The following is a 22,447-nucleotide window of genomic DNA, read 5'->3' on the forward strand; positions in this document are numbered from 1 at the left end:
TAATATTTAAAACTTACCTGTTACCTGTTAACATGCAAGCAGTATGTCTATAAATCATTAGAAAGGTCTAAGGATTTATTATCAAATATTATATTATTATGATAAAAATCTGTCTCAATAATTTCTTTATTTTTGTCAGGAGGTATGCAAAATCAAAAATGGAGTCCATGTATTTAATATGAACTACGTGCCTCTTATGCATCCACTGTGGAAAAAAACCCTGTACACTTATGTACGCTGGAGAAAAACATATTGATTATATGTTCCCCTCAAAGTTCTTTAGAGAGAGTTTTTGCTCAAGTTGCTCACAGTTTTAATGTTTGTGTTATAAAACAAATTAGAGGCATACTGATATTTGGACCACAGGAGATTCATATAATTCATGACTCTGATCTGTAGGGAAGCTTTGAGTTTATGTCGCTCCATGAAGTGACGCATTTCTGAAAAAAGATTCTGGAAATTCACCCTAAGCAAAAAGAAGAAAAAGAAAAAAAGCATCAATATGTGCATAAATTGAGCTATATTACTGAATCTTGTTATCAGAAAATGTATCTGTAAAAATTAAACATTTTGCAGTGAGACCCGGTGAAGAATATTATTGCTGTACAAAGGCAAAATGCAACTGTGGTACTGAAGGTTCAAAGTTTTGAGTGATTTAAATATTTCATTTTCTCAGAATTTCAGCATAGTGATCCAAACTGTCTGTCACAGGACAGACCATAGTCCAATTTCAGTCATTCAATAAATTTCAATAAATTGCCCTTGTACTACAGTATACTTTACTATGCTAAATGAACTTTTGCTCCACAAAAAAGCATTTTGAACTAGATTAAAAATAGCATATGTAATCAAAAACATTTACCTGTTAGCATTTTCACCAGATAATGTTGCAGACATTTGGCTAACAATATAGTTAAGAATCAGCAAGCCAAAAAGACCAACAGCTGCTGCCAGACATTGTTCAACCAAAGAGCCAGGAACGATGTCTCCATATCCTGAAAAATAAAAATTGTGTCTTAATGCTTTTGTTAACTTTGGTTTCATATTTACTGGTTCATAACAATGTAAGCATCATTTGTCTTGGTGACAAGAACTTAAAAGTACTTGGAAATTCAAATTGTGGCTATTTCATATATGTTATGAATATGATGTGTTATCTGCTTAAATCAAAACATTAATTGGGATATAATAATACGCTAAATATATTCAAAATCATAATTTATAGAGTACCTGTTATTTCTTTCAGGAAGTCACTGTCATAAAGTTTTTAAGTTTTTAACTTTAATATAATTTTCTCAGTGCAAATAGTGATAGATGCTATCCCCACTATAGGGCATTTCACACTGTTTAACCCTGTTTTATCATGGATCTAAACTCCGCTTTTATTCCCAGGTAAAAGAACATTTCACACGTGTAATTTAGAAGCAGGGTTAGCACCGCTTTTAAGATGTTAACCCCGCATTGTGATGCCAAGCATGTACAGCGTGAAATGATGCAGTGTTAGAAAGTTACAGCTATATGCTTAGCAACAAACACCTAATCGCGTGCCTCATTTTCACAGTCATAGAAATACTGTGTGTTGTATAAACAGTAGGCTGTTTGAGCATTTGAGGGGAAATGCTTATGAATAGCCAGGATTAATTGTTGAACCCAGGTAAATTATGAGAAATGTAAAGCAAGATAACCGGATTTCGTTTACTGAGTGTGAAAAGCCCTTACGTGTACATGGCAAATAAAAAGTATTTTCCTTGCAATAAATCCATCCATTAATCCATCCTTTATACCACTTGACCACTGTTACTGCTACGAGAACATGCAAACTCCATACAATAATGTTACTAGATATGTGTACCTAAAATGTAGTCAAAAATGTTCCTAACTTTGAGTTTGAAGCAATTCAAAAGAATGGCACATTTATACACACAAAGGGCCAGATTTGCTAAACGGGGCAATTTAGCGTGAGAGCGCAATTCCACAAATACGCCGATGGGAGTGGCAAGTTTTGCACATGATCTACTGCTGACGCGCTAATTAAACAACACAGACACAGTCAAATCATTTACATAATGACCAACGCAATCTAACAAGAGCAGCGCAAATTAGCGTTGGGCCGAGTGGAAAATATTTTTTTCTCTTCTACCATGCGCTTTCTGTTCTCTGCGGTTTCTCCTCCTAGCAGCAACAAATGCAGTCATGTCGCAAAATGGGTTAAGACTTTTTTGGGGGGCGTTAAATAATGGCCAAATACCAATAAATTGACGAGCACAAACATTACTAACATTACTAAATCGCATTGCGTGATTAATTTCTATACTCTCCTCCCATAAATTTTGCGCCTGAAAGGGAAACTCCTACAAGTGCATATGCAAAAAATAAATAACTCAGTCCACACCTTTTGAGCACTAATTTTGCACTGTGTGTCTTTAGTAAATCCTGACAGTAGATTTTTAACACCAAATGAGGGTTTGCGCTGGTGCAAGCTGTTAGTAAATCTGGCCCAAAGACACATAGATATATGGTACTTACCAACACTTGTGATAGTTGTAGTTGTCCAATATGCTGCATATATATACTGATCAAATTTGGACTGAGTAGATTTAAGTCCAGCATTCCATGCCCATGATTCCTCATTACAACTTAAAAGTAAATAAAAAGCTTTATTAAAACTGTTCTTTAAAATAATTCTATCACTTTTTTTTCTAGGTTAGCGCTTTAATAAAACACACTTACCTTTCTTCATGGCATGCTGACAGGTACAATAAGCCAGCACAAAAATGCACATAGAAAATCAAGATGAAGAGGCATTTTGCTATTCTTTGTTCAAATATGTTCTTATAGATGTCACATTCATTTTGAGAGAAATGCTTATAAATCTGAAACCACAATAACAATGATGAAGTATCAGGGTATCAACTCAACTACCTAACTGAACCCCAATTAATCCATACACTGGTTTTACTATCCCCACCACAAAGATAAAGTCAACTTCAAGGCTCTGCAATTATACTTTTCATTATTAGTATTACAACATATTACCAAAAAAAGAAAGAAAGAAAAAAAATTACTGTGCATAAAAATATTTAAAATACCTTGTGAATCAGAATCAGCTTGACTAGGCCAAAAATTCTCAAGTGTTCTGTACCGCCGAAAGCAAAATATATAAATTCCAAGGGTAAAACTGCAAGGACATCATAATACAAGTCCCAAGACCTTCGATACGCTTGAAATATTACTGCAAAATCTGTTACAAGTCCTGGAGAACAAAAAAGAACAAAAAAGTTTTAGGCATCAAACAATAACACTGCAACTAATTAGTATAGTAAATTTGGTAACGCTTTGGTATGGGGAACACTTAATTCACTATTAACTGTGACTTTTGCCTCAATAAATTCCTAATTTACTGCTTATTAATAGTTAGTAAGGTAGTTGTTGTAGCGTTTAAGTTTAGGTGTGCAGTAGGATTTAGGGATGTAGAATAAGGTCATGCAGAATAAGGGATTAATATGTGCTTTATAAGTACTAATAAACAGCCAATATGCAAGCTAATAAGCAACTAGTTAAAAGTGAGAATTGTTCCCCATACTAAAGTCTTACACCGTCTACACTGGACGCGAGCGGCGCGACATGTCAAAGACAACAGAATCCATTATAATCAGTGATATTATCTACACTGGATGCGGAGCGACGCAACACAACAAATTCCCGAATAATAATAAACTGTTGTTTTTATGAATTCAATTAATTTGACATGCTTTTTGATTATTAAAATTTAATGAAACAGAATCTCTTTAAAAATGGTATGAATCCAAAAAAACGAATTTGGTAAAATAAAACAGAATTTGAGAAAAAAAAAAATCATAAGGTCCTAACAATGTCATTTTTGTCAAAAAAATAAAACAAAATTTGGGGGAAAATAAAACAGATTTCATAGGGCCCTAAATATGCAATGGGTCCAGTTGAGATCAATTGATAGTCTTGATGTAGTATTTACAGAACACATGTTATTAAACAACATTTTTAAATAAATAATTTACCAAGATATTTTAAATTTGCCTTCATTACGAAAATGAACATGTAAATTAAACAGTACCATCTTCTGTAAACACACTAGTGCGGAGATTCACCAGGATGTCAAATACAGCAGCAATGTTAACCAGGCCATCAACTGAAAGGTAATAGACAGACCAGCCTCCACTGAAGAGCCCTTAACAAGCAACAACAACATTTGGTATCTGATATTAGACAAAACATTTCAAACCTTAAAAAGCCATTAAATGTACCACAGTATTTATTGAAATATTTTGATTTTACCATCTCTACTGAAACAAATTAAGTTTGTTCTACATTTCTACAATTTTGTTTTTATAAATAATGTTTTGTTATTTTTTTTCAACATGAAATATAATTATGTAAACCTCTCAACGAAAAATCAGTGCTCTAAATCAAACAGAAACATACCCTTTAGGTCTGCACTGTTGGTGAAAAAAAACACCCAAGTCTTCAGGAAAACTGAAACAGTGATGCACCAGAAAAAAAAGACCTTCCAGGACTTTACAAAAGCACTGTCAGGCTGGAAAGTTCTCTTCCAAAATATCTAGAGAAATGGACATGGCAATTAAATATTAAACGGCATAACAATTCAAATACATTTAAATCCACCAAACTCACCTCAACTTGAGGAGGCTGGTTTGAAACATGTTCCAAGGACGCGGCAAAAATCCTCCTATCCCTTGTCTATAACAAAAGTTTTGCATTCATTTAGGACATCTGTACAAATATTGGGATAATACCCTTTTACCCTAAAACAAAACTTAAATCCATTTCAAAAATAGCCAAAAGCAGTCATTGACAATGTCTGCATGCACCCTTATAATGTGATTATAATGAGATTTAGGCAATATAGTGATTAAATTTCACCTTATGTACACAATACCTTGATCAAATTGATGCGATTAAGCTCATAATCGTAGTAAAATATGTGACGTATTCTGATTTTAAATCACACCAAACATGCATGTAAACACTTACAAACACATTGCATCTCACTCCACTCTAATCAATGTGTGCATGTGCAACCGACGTACACGGATGACATTGTCATGCGCAGATTCGTAAAGATAGCGGTAAAGAAAGGCATCACATTTTTGGAGTTCATGTTGACAACGTTGTGCGACATTAATATAATGCAGTATACTGATGGTTGAAAACATTGAAAAGAAGACATTTAAGGAGCGTCACTGGGGAAAAAAAGTCCAAGACGTCCATAGAAATGTGTTTTGCATTTGATGAAGTAGATTAAAAAAGTGGCCAGTATGTGAATTCATCATTTATGCTGTGCATATGTGAATACTAGCAGTAAAAATAACCACAATTCTTAGCTAATAATCAGAATAATGAAAATTGCCTGTAAACTGGAATGAAGAGGTTTGCGTGTGTCATGTAAACATCTTACTGTGATTGCTTATGATAATAATCACATTATTGGTGCACATATAAACGTAGTCCTTCAGTCACTAACCTTAAGTTTCATGCCCTCCTTCTTTTCAAATGCAACATTTTTGGGGAGGCAGGCAACTCCACATGCTTCTCGTAGAGGACGCTTGAAATTTTGAATACGTGTCTTGGGAGTTCTGACAATCTTAGCACCAGCTTTAGAAAAAGATATGAAACTCTATTAGTGTGCCATCATTGAGAATTCTTATAGTAAAAACAAACCATCATAAATCAGCAAAAAAAAAAAAAAAAATGCTAAATGTTATTACCTTCAGGGTAGTCAGCAAAGAGTGAAAGCAATTCCTTATGTTTCAAAACGGTAATTTCACACAATGTTAGTGTTCGCACTGTAACATTTCTAGGGATATTGTACACCAAATGGGTCTGGGGGAAAAAAAACAGATAAAAAACAAATGTGTTTACAGAATATACAACTGAATTAGGTTTTCTAAAATCCTCAAAAAAAAAACAAAAAAAAAAACATACTACTTTTAATGAAAAGTGTTCACCATCTTAACAAAAAGAGATTATTATTTTTCAAATTATATATTTTCAGTTTGAAAACAAGCATTTTAGACTAAAATATTTTTAGGATATAATAATTTAGGATAGTTTTACCTATTATATTTTAGCAAATCATTTATAGATGTTAATATTGAGAACATAGATCTGAGCATTATACCTCTCCAAACAATGTGCCTGGTAGTAATTTTGCAATCTCATTCCCAGAATCCATACAAAGAACCTGAAAAATAGAGCAAATGAGTTCTTCAAAACTTACTAAATCATTGTCCTCAGATGTCCTCACAGACTTATGTTAGGCGTACCTGTAGAAGTCCATGCTTAATGTAATACAGATTTTGATTAATTTCTCCAGTTTTAGCCAGAACTTGTCCAGGACTGTACATGTAGGTTTTAAATCTCAGCGACAAAGCCCTTTTAAAGCCATGTTCTGTGTCTCTGAACATCTTGGCCTAGAAAGATGGATAACTTTAAAATAAACATAAAAAGTCTTTGCAATTGTATCAACAGTTAATCAAAAACGCTATTATGCGTTATTATGGCCTCAGATAATTTATTAGATGACTCACTTTTTTAAACAGAGATTTGTGACAACAACTTGAAACATCTGAATGCAGGACAAACGGGAGATCATCCAAGAGTCCTTGAATGACGCGACCCTTGTGGTGGTACCAAAGATAGTAATAATAGTCGTGCACCCACGACTGGATTTCCTCTGGCAATTCCATATGCCTCTTTGATTAAAAGGGGGGAAACAAAGATGAAATTACTAGTAGAAATGACAGACGGTAAACTAAAATCTTCTTATTACAAACCATGTAATGATGAACAGACTCCATTCTATGGTAAAATCTTCCTCTTTGAGCCATCATGTTGCTTATAACTGAGCTCAAACTAGACATGCTGATTCCAAAGGCAAGAAATCCAACCACCATCACAAGCGATGCAACTGTGGCCTCTTCCAGATTTGTGGCATGTAAATCTCCATAGCTGTTCAATATATTTAATGAGACAATATGATGAAATAATGTCTTTTGAAGAGTAAAGAATATATAAGGTACAGTATTTAAAAGGGATCCTTGATTTTGATTTCACTTTTTTAACTTTAGTTAGTGTGTAATCTTACTGTTTGAGCATAAACAACATCTGCAAAGTTACAACACTCAAAGTTCAATGCAAATTGAGATATTTTCTTTTACAGAAATCGCTTTTCTTTTACAGAAGGACTACGTACTGGTAACGACTGGTAGGGACTACAACGAGCTTCTTCCTGGGTTGGTGACATCACAAACCCTAAAGTTTAGTAGCCCCAGCCACTGATTCGAGCATGACAAGTAGTAGTAGGTAAATAACAGATGCTAGCTAACACTGGATCGAGCAACTAAGCAATAAACATGCCTTTGAAGAGTGCAAAATGATGTGCAGTGCCAGGTTGTGGAAAAACACAATAGCATCATTTGATTTGCAGAGAGTCAGAAATGTAAAAAAAAAATGATGCTGTGCCTTCTATATTGGCTCCGACAGGAACGGCGCAACACACTTGTGTGAGTAAAAACGTTTTTTACTCTGTCACTATTACTTTGTTACAGATCGTTTGATATGTACAAATTATGTGTACATGTCTAACCAAAATCACCAGTGACCAGTGATTTCTGACATGTAATGATTCATGTAGGCCTACAGTCAGATGTTTTTGTCTCAAAATTGTTTATTTTCAGTAAATCAAACCATTGAATAAACAGTCAACTTCACATTGTTTCTCTTAGTACGATGAAAATAATCTGTTATTTAAACTGTGATTAAATTTTATATATAGAAAGCGATCAAAGAACGCTTCCTTTACAATCACTAGAACTGTCAATCAAACAGCGTGAGTGTTCTGGACTCTCCCCAAAACTCCCGTTAGAATCAATGAATCTCTTATTTACATTGTGTTTGCACTGTTAGTTATGATGAAAGCAATTGTTAGTTTGCAGAAATCGAGTTACAATGACGAGATCACTGCATTCATGCACTCAACAACATGTCTGTGATCAGCTACATGCTCATCACTGCAACCTTTCATGGCACAATCTAAATATAATGCTATAATCAACACTTTTTACGAACAGTAAACAATGAGAACTGTAATAGTAAAAACGTGCTAAAAGTCTTTTAGGAGCAAATGTCCTTAATTGTCAATAATGTCACAAATGGATCAATTAAAAAAAGCTGCTGCATAAATCTTGCATATAATACTTGCATCTGAGTTTTATATCACTGTTTTGGATTTAAAGTTCATAAAGATATATAGTTTATAAAGATATATAGTTTAATTCCTTTTAAAGAGCCAAGGAAAAACAAAACAATTTTTTTAATATATACAGTATCTCACAGAAGTGGGTACACCCCTCACATTTTTGTAATTATTTTATTATATCTTTTCATGTGACAACACTGAAGAAATGACACTTTGCTACAATGTAAAGTAGTGAGTGTACAGCTTGTATAACAGTGTAAATTTGCTGTCCCTTCAAAATAACTAACACACAGCCATTAATGTCTAAACCGTTGGCCACAAAAGTGAGTACACCACTAAGTGAAAATGTCCAAATTGGGCCCAATTAGCCATTTTCTCTCCTCGGTGTCATGTGACTCGTTAGTGTCACGAGGTCTCAGGTGTGAATGGGGAGCAGGTGTGTTAAATTTGGTGTTATTGCTCTCACTCTCTCATACTGGTCACTGGAAGTTCAACATGGCACCTCATGGCAAAGAACTCTCTGAGGATCTGAAAAAAAAGAATTGTTGCTCTACATAAAGATGGCGTAGGCTATAAGAAGATTGCCAAGACCCTGAAACTGAGCTGCAGCACGGTGGCCAAGACCATACAGCGGTTTAACAGGACAGGTTCCACTCAGAACAGGCCTCGCCATGGTCGACCAAAGAAGTTGAGTGCACGTGCTCAGCGTCATATCCAGAGGTTGTGTTTGGGAAATAGATGTATGAGTGCTGCCAGCATTGCTGCAGAGGTTGAAGGGGTGGGGGGTCAGCCTGTCAGTGCTCAGACCATACGCCGCACACTGCATCAAATTGGTCTGCATGGCTGTCGTCCCAGAAGGAAGCCTCTTCTAAAGATGATGCACAAGAAAGCCCACAAACAGTTTGCTGAAGACAAACAGACTAAGGAACCATGTCCTGTGGTCTGATGAGACCAAGATAAACTTGGTTCAGATGGTGTCAAGCGTGTGTGGTGGCAACCAGGTGAGGAGTACAAAGACAAGTGTGTCTTGCCTATAGTCAAGTATGGTGGTGGGAGTGTCATGGTCTGGGGCTGCATGAGTGCTGCCGGCACTGGAGAGCTACAGTTCATTGAGGGAACCACGAATGCCAACAGAGCATGATCCCCTCCCTTCTGAGACTGGGCTGCAGGGCAGTATTTCAACATGATAATGACCCCAAACACACCTCCAAGATGACCACTGCCTTGCTAAAGAAGCTAAGGGTAAAGGTGATGGACTGGCCAAGCATGTCTCCAGACCTAAACCCTATTGAGCATCTGTGGGGCATCCTCAAACGGAAGGTGGAGGAGCGCAAGGTCTCTAACACCCACCAGCTCCGTGATGTCGTCATGGAGGAGTGGAAGAGGACTCCAGTGGCAACCTGTGAAGCTCTGGTGAACTCCATTCCCAAGAGGGTTAAGGCAGTTCTGGAAAATAATGGCCACACAAAATATTGACACTTTGGGCCCAATTTGGACATTTTCACTTAGTGGTGTACTCACTTTTGTGGCCAGCGGTTTAGACATTAATGGCTGTGTGTTAGTTATTTTGAGGGGACAGCAAATTTACACTGTTGTACAAGCTGTACACTCACTACTTTACATTTTAGCAAAGTGTCATTTCTTTAGTGTTGTCACATGAAAAGATATAATAAAATAATTACAAAAATGTGAGGGGTGTACTCACTTCTGTGAGATACTGTAAGATAATTTAAAAAAAAAACACTCATGTAACATACTGTGCATAGCATATAACAATGACAGTTCTCACCCTATGGAGCATAGTGTGATGGTTGACCAGTAAAGCGAGGTAGCATAGAACTCCATGTCTTTTACTCCTGTCGAATTAGTTGAAACTGTAGAAGAAAAAAAAAACATGGCATATAAATATCACCATGCATGTATCTTTAAATGCAATTAGCATAGACCCCGCCCTGAGTGAGCTGTGCACAATCCGCCATGTTTATCTCCTCACCAGAGCAATTAACAGCAGCATTCAAATAATTTATTCTTATTAAAGCTACAAAAGTTATTCAATCAAGAGCAGTGAGTGATTTTCTGTTTTTCTTTTGTTTGATTCATATTACTGGGCTCAACGCTAAGCATTTGTTCAAATTTTTACTTGCCCTGCCAAACTTTTCACTGGCCCCACCACAAAAAAGTAATAAATAAAAAAATAAAATAGGCCTAGTTATTCTTTTAATAATCAATTACGAGCAATAGCACAAATAAATACAACACAACAATCATATACAAATTAAATAAACTTTTTTTTTTTTTGAGGTTTTTTTAATGTAGGTCTAAACTAGATTTTCAGGATCAGAAATAGTCATCAAAAATGTAAAATATCATAGTCTTCACTGTATAAAACCAAATAAAAGGTCAAATGTTCCACAGTGCTCTTTGTATTGTTATAAAATAGATTGATGAATAACAAATATTTATATGTACTAGGCTATAAAACGAAAAGACATTTATTTTAAATGCAGTAAATTTTTAATGAGGCAACAACATATCATAGATAGGACAGAACAAGATAGGCTGTTAATAATCTTTTATTGCGCTAAAGTAATATGAAAGCCTCAAATATAGAGCGGCAAAACGCTTATGCGCATTCTTTTACAGGCTCCACCCTCTTAAGAAAAGGGGGTGGGGAGAAGCAGCTTATTTGCATTTAAAGACACATGCACGAAAACAGCATGTTTTTGCTTCCACTCAAAAATGGGCATTAACAACATGGTATAATTAATGATCTGTGGGGTATTTTGAACTAAAACTTCACAGACACATACGGGGACACCTAAGACTTCTTGTATTTTTACAATATATTATTATATTATTACAAGATATTCTTGTAAAAAGGGGCATTATAGGTAATTCTGATTATGCTATGTTAGCACCTTGACAAAATAGCGTCGTCTCTGAGGCATGGTACAAACATGTTACTCGCTGTAAATACACAAATATGCTGTTCACACAATGGCATTCTGGCTTTTTACCAGTGAGATGTGATGCAACGGTCAAAGCATATATATCTAGCACATATTTACAAAGAAAAAAGCAGTGGAGCTTACTGTAAACAGCGAGGAGTGATGACGTCCTCTCCATAAGAACTTTATGATTGTCCCAAAGCAGACTTCTTACGTCAGCATGTTCTAACTTCGTATGTGTTCATATTGGTAATCTTTATTCCTCATTCACACACAGCATCATACCAGTAATTTACCGGTAATGTTACAACTTCCCTTACTGTTAAATTGCCAGAACCGATTTACCAGTATTTTTGAAAAGGTCCTGTTCACAAATGATCTCTTACCAGTAATTTAATGGTAATTTACCAGCAAATACTCTGTGTGTGAAAGGGGCTAATGATTCGTTTTCTGTTGATAAAGGTATCCAAAGAGTTGCTCACTTGTCTTGAGGGTAACGCGGATTTGATGTCATTAGCTATGTTTCCATCCACCTATTTTTATGCGTGTTAATGAATGGAATTAATTTTTTCAGTTTAACACGTTAAAATATTTAATGCAATTAAAGCAGCATCTGTTTTTCCATCATAATTTGGCTAGCGTTACATTATATGATCACGGTCTTATTCACGCAAATGCTTTTAAACCATTCACACCACAAGACAAACGAGCACCACAAGACAAACAAGAACGCCCTGCCTGTGAATGTCATGTCTGTGTGACGCTTAAAGACGCGTGCCAGTATCGAGTTCTCTTTTGCACTTAAACAAACAATTACACACAGAATTATGCCAAAATGCGAGTTTGTTGAGTATCCTCATAAGAGCGGTCTTAAATGAGTTAAATTACATTTTAAATTAACTTAAAGAGTTGTGAGAAAATGAGATGTGCATCAGATCGTCATCTTAAAGAAGCCTTCCAGTCCGCTCCGATCCTGGTACACCATAATCCTGATCTCCCCTTTGTCGTCGAGGTGGATGCCTCCACCACCAGGTTCGGAGCGGTCTTATCACAACAGCAGGATGATCCTCCACGCCCCCATCCACGTGCCTTCTTCTCTAAAAAGGTATCCTCTGCGGAGCAGAACTATGACATTGGTAATTGTGAGCTCCTGGCCATCAAGCTAGCCCTGGAAGAATGAAGAGACATTGGCTGGAAGGAGCAAATCACCGCTTCGAAGTTATCATGGATCATTGGAACCTCAAAACATCTGCGTGAAGCCAAACGCCTTAACCCACGTCAAGCTAGATGGGCCCTATTCTTCACCAAATTTGACTTCACTGTCACTTATCATCCTGGCAATAAGAATGGCAGCGCTGTCACAACTTTATCAGCCCAATCCTGAATCCAGCTCTCCAGAACCCATTCTCCCTCCAGCCATGATCATCAGTCCCATCCAGTGGTCCATCGACGATCAGATCGTACGGGCTGCACGCTCAGAACATGCTCCGCCAGGAGGTCCTCACTACAAAATCTCATCTTCATTTCACGTATAACTCCTAAAACCAAACACTGAACCTTGTCTTCTCCTCTCACAGGATCTGGTGGCGATGAGGTACCTCATCCTCTCGAATTGGTTGATGAGGAGGTCATCTACCAGGTCCGCTCTATCATCGACTCGTGGTGGCAGGGCAATCGTATTGAATACCTCATTGACTGGGAGGGTTACGACCCTGGGTTGCTTGCTTGCTCGCTTCTCACCCAGTTCCACTCTGACCATCCAAATCGTCCAACACCTAGAGGTCGAGGAAGGCCTCATCGTCACACCATCTGGACGTCAGGAGCCCATCATCACCACATAAGCACGCTCTGCCTACTCGTTCTCTCTCCACGGAATTCTGATTCACTACACCTGCACCTCCTCAACGCACCCCATAAACACCATCTCAATCTGTACTCCTTTGTCTGGTCTCGTCATTTCCACACAAACAGACTCCTTACCTGCTACTCACCTGTCTACTTACCTGCCACCAAGGATCCAGTCTTCTGTCATCTGTCACCTGCCCATTGTGTGTTCCGTCCAGCTCTCAGCCTGCATCTGCCAAAGATACATTCTATTACCATTCAGCTAAATCTTCATATGATTCATTGAACTGCCATACTCACCGTTGCTGCATCACGTTCCTGTTTTGTACGCAGTCGTTCAAAAAACTCTGTTTATATTTCGCTCACCTGCCTGTCCTCTTCTGTTGTGTGACACGGCCCTGATCATTGGCTGTTTTTAAACAATTGGCCAATGGCGATAGTGATAATAACAAGTGGCAACCTCCTCAAGTTTCTCTTGAACCCAATACGGAAGTGACTTAAACTGCAATTCATTGACTGGCCGCTAGGGACAGGCTCCAAAAGAGAGCAGAATCTCATTGACCCCCATGTTAAAATGCCCAACTTTACAGCAGAAAAAAAAAACATTTTTACAGCTGTCACTTTACCTCAGCTAATTCCAGCCGCTGAATTTGACATCTCTGCCGTGTTTGTGCTTTTTTTCAGGATTATTTTATACAGTTATAAAATAATATGGCTTGCTGCGTTAATGGTTGAGACTCGAAACAGATTTGCATCTGTGTAGATGTGCACGCATGCGGAAGACACGTACACGTACACACGATATAACTTTTTCATCTTTATTAATATTTAAGATAGTATCTAAGATAGATAAATAGCTCCTTTGCCTACTAACATGATCACGTCGAGCTAGGCAGTCGTGGTTTCAGCAACCAGGCACTTCACCACGTCCCGCCTCTTTGCCCATTTTCAGTTATCCGGGAGTGACGCGAGGTGATGCAGTGCTAAGATGGCAGCGGCCTCATTTTCACTTCAAAAATACTCCTCCGAAATCTACGGGCGACGTCACGGACACTACGTCCATATTTTTTTACAGTCTATGGATAATAATAGCTTTTACTGGCCGATACCGATTGTTGGTCGATACATCTGTGCATCTCTAAAATATACTGTCTTTAAGTTGTTTGTACATTAACTTTTTATATGTTACTGGGAATGGAATGGAAAAAAAAAAACTTACAATCTGGTAGCAGCTGCAACCAGTTCTCCTCTTTGGGGCAATACCTGTCATGACCATCATAAGTTGCATCACATGCCTGATGAAACCTGAAGGAACAAGCCATTACTTTTTTACCATTGCCATTGTTCTGTTCTAACATTAAAAAAAAGAGAGAGAATGCTGCATTACTGTTAAAGAAAAGTAATACAGTTCTATGTCAATTTCTTTTGAAAAATCAAATAACGATGAAAAGGACCCTTTCAAGAGTAGAATATTTGATCATTTATCAGGCTTACCAAATGCATGCTGAGGTGTGTATACACAGAACCATAATGGAAAACGCATTGAAAACCGCCAGATGAAGTTTGTTAGTGTCTGGTTCCTTACTGAACGTGGCTAGAAACAAACAAAAACATTAACAGGTGAATATATCTGAATTGTATAATAAATTGTATAAAGTATATAAATAAATAACTTACATATTATGCCAAACAGTCTGAACACTCTCAGACATCTATTTGCAAGCATAAACCTCAGCTCCGAGATAGACGTTTTTATTGTTTCAAGGGGTAAAACAGACAAGAGATCCAATAAAAACCAAGTCCTGAGGTATTTTTTCCGGGCACTTTTAGGGTCTGTTATAACCACTCCATGGGTTTCATATCCAATGTAAAAGCGTGAAATGATGTTCAAGATGAAGATCAAATCAAGAGAGTATCTCACGAAGATGAGTGCTGGGACAGTAGAGTTGAAAAACAGCTGAAAAATAGAATTAGTTGTGTTATTTCATATACATTGGAAATGGCTGTCGCGCCAAAAGCTCGTTATTTTACTTTATAAAGTTTTAAAATAGGATATTTGTCTTACACAAACGCATTGATTCGCTTCAGAAGGCCTTTATTAACCCCCTGGAGCCGTAATTTATTCATTTTTTTATGGATGGATGCATTTGTTTTGTTTTCAAAATCTGTGCAGTCATTCACAACCATTATAAACCTTGGAGGACTAAGGATATTTTTAAATATATCTCTGATTGTGTTTGTCTAAAAGAAGATTATATACACCTATGATTGTTTGAGGCTGAGTAAATCATGGGATAATTTTCATTTTTGGGCGAACTATCCCTTTAATATCAAAAATAAAATAAAATTGCCTGTCTTGCTTAATTACAGAAGACTGCCAGTCATGTGTGTAAAGCCGAGCTCAGACTACAAGAGTTTTTAAATCCTAACCGATTATGAAATCTGGTTCCAGCACACACATAAGGAGACACACACAAATTCACTGACAGGATATTATTAAGATCATCATACCCAGAGGAGCACCTCACGTGATCTCAAGGGGAAGCGGATGTAAACATATATACGTAGCAGATCATCGCTGACATCTAAACAGGTAATGTTTACATTTGCTAGCAGCTTTCTACACTCACCCAGTATGTTCAAAACCATAGCGATTTCTCCCCAGCTTTTCTCTTTATCTGTACGGTTGTCATGTTTTTGAAGACACGTTATTCAAGTAGTCGTATTGTTGCAACACTTTCACACACCGTTCCGCCATCTCCGCTGTCCAACGGACCCATACAGCAGCTGGTTTCGTGGCTCATTCACTCCTCTTATTGGCTGTTGTTAAAGAACTGACATAATCTTCCCAATTTATAGGGATAGTTCACCCGAAAAATTAAAATTCTGTCATCATTTACTCACCCTCAAGTTGTTCCAAATCTGTATAAATTTCTTTATTCTGCTGAACACAAAGGAAGATATTTGGAAGAATGTTTGTAACCAAGCAGATCTCGCCCCCCCCATTGACTACCATAGTAGGAAAAAAAATTAGGGATGTCAAAATAACGCGTTAATTTCGATGAATTAATCTGAGAAAAAATAACGCCGATTAATCCATTCTATTGACCTTTGAACCTGGAGCCGTTCTAGCCACCATTCGACTGTAAAATGAAGGAGGGAGACGAGAACGCGCTGGCGCTGCCTAGATCATTGATTGGAACATTTACTTATAAAAAGCGGCCTGATGGAAGTGTTGATAAAAATAAAGTCATCTGCAATGTCTGCAGCAAGGAATTTGCATATTACCGGAGTTCGTCCACTCTAAAGTACCACATCAATGCAAAGCATCCAGGAGTTAACGTTAATCCGGAGGTACGACCTAGCACGTCCCGTGATACCAACTCTAGCAGTCAACGTCATCTTCAAACCACACTGGAGCAAACACTGAAACACAAACTTAGCAAATCTGTATGTGACCGACTGACCAATTCCCTTGCTAAGTGGATCGCAAAGTCCTGCAGACCAGTTTCGGTGATAGAAGACAGAGGGTTAGCAGAGGTTTTGCAAATAGCCTCTTCAGACATAACATATAAACCGTCATCGCGAAACACCATTATGTTAAAAATCCAGCAGCTGTACGACACTGAAAAAAAAAAAAAAGATGTATTGGTGGGAGCGGAATACATCGCACTGACAGGGGCTCACTGGACGTCAGTTAGCAATCACAATTACCTTGGTGTTACGGCACACATCATTGACTGTGAGTGGAAACTCCAGTCATTTGCGTTAGCAATGCTAAAAACGGACACCAGGCATTACGCCGATGCCTGCGCCCAGCAGTTTTTGTCTGTGGCGGAGGCATGGGGAGTTCAACAAAAGATCACCACAGTCGGCACAGACAGCGCCCGAAACATGATTGCTGCGGCGAGAAAGCTTCCATATGAGCACATGCCGTGTGTTGCTCATATGATGCAGAGAAGCATCACTGTTTGTCTCGCAGACAGTGGGTTTTGTGACACGTTGGCAAAGTGTCGTAAGATAGTGAGACATTTTAAACATAGCCCTGCCAATACAGAGGAGCTCCACCAGCAGCAACTGATAAAAAGTCTGATTCAGGACGTTCCCACAAGATGGAACTCGTCACTCGCCATGATCTCTCGTCTCCTAAAGAACCAGGAGGCTATCAAGGCTACACTGAGCAGACAGAAGCACAAGCTGACTATGTTGACTACATCTGAGTGGGACAAACTTCAGAGGCTGGAAACCATCCTTGAACCATGCAGGTAAAAGCTTACACACATGCACGGTGCGCAGCACACACACACACACACCTTTTTTTTTATTATTATTGTGAAGAAATTTATTTTTCAAATTGTTGAAGTAGGCTAGGCTACTACTATGACACTGATATAATAAATGTACTGTGTGCATCTCTTATTATCCACTGCAGATATGTGACTGAGCTCCTTGGAGGTGAGACTTATGTTTCTTGCTCTGTGGTGTTGCCTGCTCTCTGCCACCTGTACCGCACAATGGAAGTTACAGAGGAGGACCCAGCCTACATAGGAAAATTCAAGACTGCCTTTAAAAAGGACCTGTCTGAACGGCAAGCAAACCTCAACAATGGATGGCTCAACATAGCTTCAGCACTGGACCCACGCTTCAAGGACTTGAAGTTTCTTCAAAGAGGAGACAGAGAAGAGGTGTGGACCAGCCTTGAGGTACTGCTGCAAAATAAACCCAGTACGGCTACCCCAGAGCCTGCAGAAGAGCCACCAAAAAAGAGAACCCTCTGATTCAGACACAGACTCTGATGATGATGACACGGTAGAAACATGCAGGGCTCTGAACCGCTACAAAGCAGAGCCCAGCATCAGCATGGAGGAATGTCCGCTGCAGTGGTGGACAACTCATGCAGGAGCCCATCAACAGCTCTCTGTCCTGGCTCGCAAATATCTGGCTGCCCCTGCCAGTTCTGTCCCTTGTGAGAGACTTTTTTCACTTGCAGGTAACATAGTCCAAAAAAAGAGGGCAGCCTTGAGCTCTGAGAATGTAGAGAAGCTGCTTTGTCTGAGTGACTGGCTGAAGGAGAAGTAGAAGTGAGGCAGATGTGTCTGAAAATGAGAAATTGTTGCTGTGTTGATTTTTTTTTTTTTTTTTTTGTGTGAAATGTGGTAAAAGGGGCTGATTTATTTTTATTTAAGGTTTATGTTCAATTACACAAAAAAAGCCCTGCAATTGATATTGCACTGTTAAACTTTTGGTCTCTGTTGCCTGAGTTTATTTATGGCACATACAAGAGAAATAGTGTTCACATTGAGGGGAATGTTCATTTATTTATTGTGTCCCCTAGGTTATAAATGTGGCCTGAGATGCCTTGTTTGTACAGTGAACAAAAAAATCTTCTTCCTGAAGCACTTTTGAATTTATTTCCTTAGCATATTAGGTCATATTGTTGATTGTTATGGCCATTATTTGAACAGTGAAAATAATAATAAAAGAGTTTTTGAACTTTAATGTCACTAATGTTGATTATTCATTGATTCATTTGAATTGAAATATTTAATACTTTCACAGCAAAAATTATGTATGCGATTAATTTAGATTAATTAATCACAGAGTATGTAATTAATTAGATTAAATTTTTTAATCGATTGACAGCCCTAAAAAAAATACTATGGTAGTCATTGTGGGGGCGAGATCTGCTTGGGTGCAAACATTCTTCCAAATATCTTCCTAAATATCAAACATGTTTGATATGATCGGGGCGGCCCTGATTTGTGTGAGAGCAGATCGGGAGGTGCAAGATTCGATCTGTGAATGCCTCACATTACCAGATAATCTGTGCCGAACATCGGAAACGATCAAGGTCCTCGACAAGATTTTTTCTCAGATTCTCGGGAGGGGAAAATCAGGGATAAATCAGCCTAAAACTCCTGTAGTGTGACCCCAGCTTAAAGACTGCAGTCAGCTTAAATGACATTTGTTTTATAATATTGGGTTGACTAAATTGAGGTTCAAGGTTCACATTTAATTCATTGGGATTTTTTTCTTCAAGACCTATTAAACTGTCTAGCACAGTCAAATAGGAAAAGTAACACAAAGCAGTAAACTAGAATCAAATCAATGCATATTTAAAATCGAGAATTGATTTTTATTATAATCGAGACCTCAAGAATAGATTTGAATCGAATTGTGAGGTAACAAAAGATTCCCACCACTAGATTTTTTCCACCTCGTTTTTGGAAATAACATCTGGAACGCTACTCAAAGTCGTAAATTCGACCTGTGGACTCGGGGTAAGTCAATCAACCCCAGCCTCATTTGACGTCACTTCTAAGATGTCGGCAAGTCATGCTTTCAATCAGCATACACGTAATAATAACTACATAAATTTTGCTTTTCGTCAGCTGTTTTCAAAGCGATTTTGTGTTATTTTTACTTCGCCATAATTAACACAAAAACATGATGACATCATGTGGTCAACATGTGAATGTCTGAAGTGGGACATTTAATTTGGTATATTCCCACGTCCAGCCTATGAATAGAGGGTATGCCGGAGTGACTGCGGTTACACCCAGTAAGTGGCAAAAAGACTGAGTGGCAGCATTGGTTTTCAGTGCTGTGAATGGCACGAAAAACACACAAAACACATCTAAAACGGGAAAGAGTTTTGCAATTGACTACAAGTAGATTTGACAAGAAATCTGAGGTATAGTTTTACAAACAGCTGAAAGCTACAGAAAATAAAAGCTAACTGATCTCTGCAATTCACAGAAACAACTGGACTCCAGGCAGGCAGCCAAACGTGGATTTGCAGTTATCATTTTGCGTCAATATGTTGAATTTTGAGGTAAAATCATACCCTATATATTGTTATATACTGTATTGACAACTCATCAATTAGATATGTACCATCTCATATTCTGTATAATTCAATTTTTTTTAATAAATACTGACAAAAACTATACAAGTTTTAGGGCTGGACAACATGACGATTTAACATTGATATAAGTGATCACCCGTATTAGACCTACCTATACTGTATTTATATAAAGAGTTCACAGACAAATTTGCTTCATGTATTTCACCGGCATAGAAATCAGGCACATATGTCAGCAAACACGATTCCTGGCTGCATGTCAATATCTATGGATCACTGGATCTTTGGTAAGTTGTAAGGAACACTACATCGAGTCCAACCTTTAGTTTAAACTGATAATCGTTCGCAGTTTCCCCTATTACAACAGGCTCTTTTGCCACTCAATCCAGCTGAGGGCGCGTTTTCCGGAGGGAAAGTGACGTCAATGCATACCCTCTCTGTGCTGAGACTGAACTATAATGGTTTAATGGCCTTTTCGGGGGGTGCTTAATAAACGGACAAACTTTAAATCTGCAAAATAACTCTGAAGAACTGCTTGCTCTCTTTTTGTCAGTCCGTAGACTAGAACACCCGTCAAAATAAGAGTCCCGCCTTAGTAAAGGAGATCTCATGCATATTTAAACTTACAAAAAAATATTAAAATGTATACAAAAACAAATTAGAAGATTAATCACAATAAAGTCTGTTACAATAAAGAAGGATTAATATGTATTTAATTTATACAGTGAAGAATATGCAGTGCTATTTTACATTTGTTTACTTTATTTCTGTACCTGAAAACTTTTAAACCTACCTAAAAAGCACTGTTTATTTCATATGTATCTTTGTTCTGTTGTCTTTATGTAGGACTGCTGAATGTTAAATGGATCCAATCCATGTTCATTAAAAATTATTTGATGATGCAGCAATGAACCTGCTAGTATATTTTAATGCAGGTATTTTTGACCTTTGCTTTTTAAAAACATGATCAAAATACTATCTATTCTGATGACAAAATTTCAAATAAGAGAGGAAATGACAATTATCGGTATCGGCCAATAATTGTTTGTTAAAATCGGTATCGGCCCCAAAAAATCATATCGGTGCATCCCTAATATTTTGGAAGTGAAACCTGAAAGGTGAATATGGATTATTGAATTTTTAACAATGAAAATGTGTGTGAACTGTTTTGAATTGAAATATTCACAGCTTAAATATACAACCAAGTTGAATTTCAGCCCATAAAAATGCAAGCCCTAAAAATACAGTGCATTAAAATACATGCAATATATATATTTTTCAATTAGTGCAATTCAATATGCTTTTTGTTTCAAAAACATATGGCATTATTTTACTTCCATAGTTTCGACACTCAAAGAAAATTGTGTAAAGTCATTAAAGTACATGAAAAGCATTATCTTTTCACTACAACCTCAAAGAATTGACTCAAAATAAGACAAAGGTCTGATGGAAACATCTTACCTCATACAGAGCCACTATTACTGCTGCCAGGCAAGTCATGGAAATGAACACGGTCCACATACGAACATTATGCTCCTTTGGAGAATGAACAGACTCCTCATCCTCCAGCTCCTTTGTGTCCTGCATCTGCAACAAGATCCGAGCCATTATCTCTGACACACCCTAAGTAGCTACACTAATAATGCAGATATCATTTTAGAGCAGTAAAAAGCGATCGCTAACTGAACAAGTCGACCGTCAGGCCTCCGTTACTGAATTCAGGAAGCGAGTGACCGCTTAAAACCCTTCCGAATCAAGTAAAAACAACAAAAATGTATTTGGATAAGACTGTTATGATAACTTTAATGCTTTTTACTAACTTTACTTACATTGTACGCTTGAAAACCCTCGACTCCTCACATTTCGATCGGTAGTTTCCGTTGAATCCGTTGGAAGTTTGATGAACGTCACCGCTTACGTCAAACTCGGGAGCGCGCCCGAAGAATGCAAAAATGCAAAAAATACTTTTTTATTATTATTATTTAGGATTTATTTATATAGAAAAATAGTAAGTGTGATATTATAAAAATGTTTGAAACGTTAAACATAACATATTTAAAATGAAATAATTGGCATTTATCTTGTCATCTTACTAATTAAAATAATATCTGGAATATACTACTACTCATTTTAAATAATTATTAATAATTCTAATTTATTTAATCTTTCTCAAATATTAGTGCAAAGCAACTTTTTTTCGATTAAATTTTCTGTGAACCCCCTAAAGCTCCCTTGCGACCCCTGGAGTCCAATGGGAAAAATGTATTTGAAATGAAATTGAATTAGTGTATTGTTCTGATATGTTATACAGGTGCTGGTCATATAATTAGAATATCGTGAAAAAGTTCATTTTTTTATTGTAAATTATTTTAAAAAATGAAACTTTCATATATTCTAGATTCCCTACATGTAAAGTAAAACATTTCAAAAGTTTTTTTTTGTAAATTTGTTGATTAGAGCGTACAGCTAATGAAAGTCCAAAATCCAGTATCTCAAAATATTAGAATATTTACATTTGAGTTTCATTAAATGACC

General features: G+C 37.3%; 2 protein-coding genes across 2 annotated transcripts; both read right to left on the reverse strand.

Annotated features, from left to right (window-relative positions):
* Positions 1-68: 68 nt before the first annotated feature.
* LOC127504355 (cyclic nucleotide-gated cation channel subunit A-like) lies at positions 69-3,014 on the reverse strand. Its single transcript, XM_051878894.1, has 5 exons — positions 3,000-3,014; positions 2,731-2,873; positions 2,527-2,636; positions 863-995; positions 69-466 (listed from the first exon to the last, which is right to left on the reverse strand). The coding sequence occupies exons 1-5, from the start codon at positions 3,012-3,014 to the stop codon at positions 280-282; spliced, it is 588 nt and encodes a 195-aa protein (XP_051734854.1). The 3' UTR covers positions 69-279.
* On the reverse strand, positions 2,717-6,712 carry LOC127504211 (uncharacterized). The gene is made up of 9 exons (XM_051878749.1): positions 6,585-6,712; positions 6,321-6,467; positions 6,176-6,238; positions 5,763-5,877; positions 5,519-5,649; positions 4,669-4,734; positions 4,459-4,594; positions 4,091-4,204; positions 2,717-3,253 (listed from the first exon to the last, which is right to left on the reverse strand). Exons 2-9 carry the CDS (start codon positions 6,459-6,461, stop codon positions 3,081-3,083), a joined length of 939 nt encoding a protein of 312 aa, XP_051734709.1. The 5' UTR covers positions 6,462-6,467; positions 6,585-6,712; the 3' UTR covers positions 2,717-3,080.
* Between the last annotated feature and the right edge of the window lie 15,735 nt (positions 6,713-22,447).

Source organism: Ctenopharyngodon idella, chromosome 21 (assembly GCF_019924925.1).
Source record: "Ctenopharyngodon idella isolate HZGC_01 chromosome 21, HZGC01, whole genome shotgun sequence".
Taxonomy (NCBI): domain Eukaryota; kingdom Metazoa; phylum Chordata; class Actinopteri; order Cypriniformes; family Xenocyprididae; genus Ctenopharyngodon; species Ctenopharyngodon idella.

Bases quoted from the DNA above. Each gene is read 5' to 3' on its own strand.
- LOC127504355 (XM_051878894.1), bottom strand. The intron at 2,637-2,730 runs GTAAGTGTGTTT...TTTACTTTTAAG, and splicing joins TCAGCATGCCATGAAGAAAG to TTGTAATGAGGAATCATGGG. The intron at 996-2,526 runs GTAAGTACCATA...TTTATTTTTCAG, and splicing joins TACAACTATCACAAGTGTTG to GATATGGAGACATCGTTCCT.
- LOC127504211 (XM_051878749.1), bottom strand. From the start codon at position 6,461: ATGTTCAGAGACACAGAACATGGCTTTAAAAGGGCTTTGTCGCTGAGA. The intron at 4,735-5,518 runs GTTAGTGACTGA...CTTTTGTTATAG, and splicing joins AGGAGGGCATGAAACTTAAG to ACAAGGGATAGGAGGATTTT. The intron at 4,205-4,458 runs GTATGTTTCTGT...TTGCTTGTTAAG, and splicing joins CAACAGTGCAGACCTAAAGG to GGCTCTTCAGTGGAGGCTGG.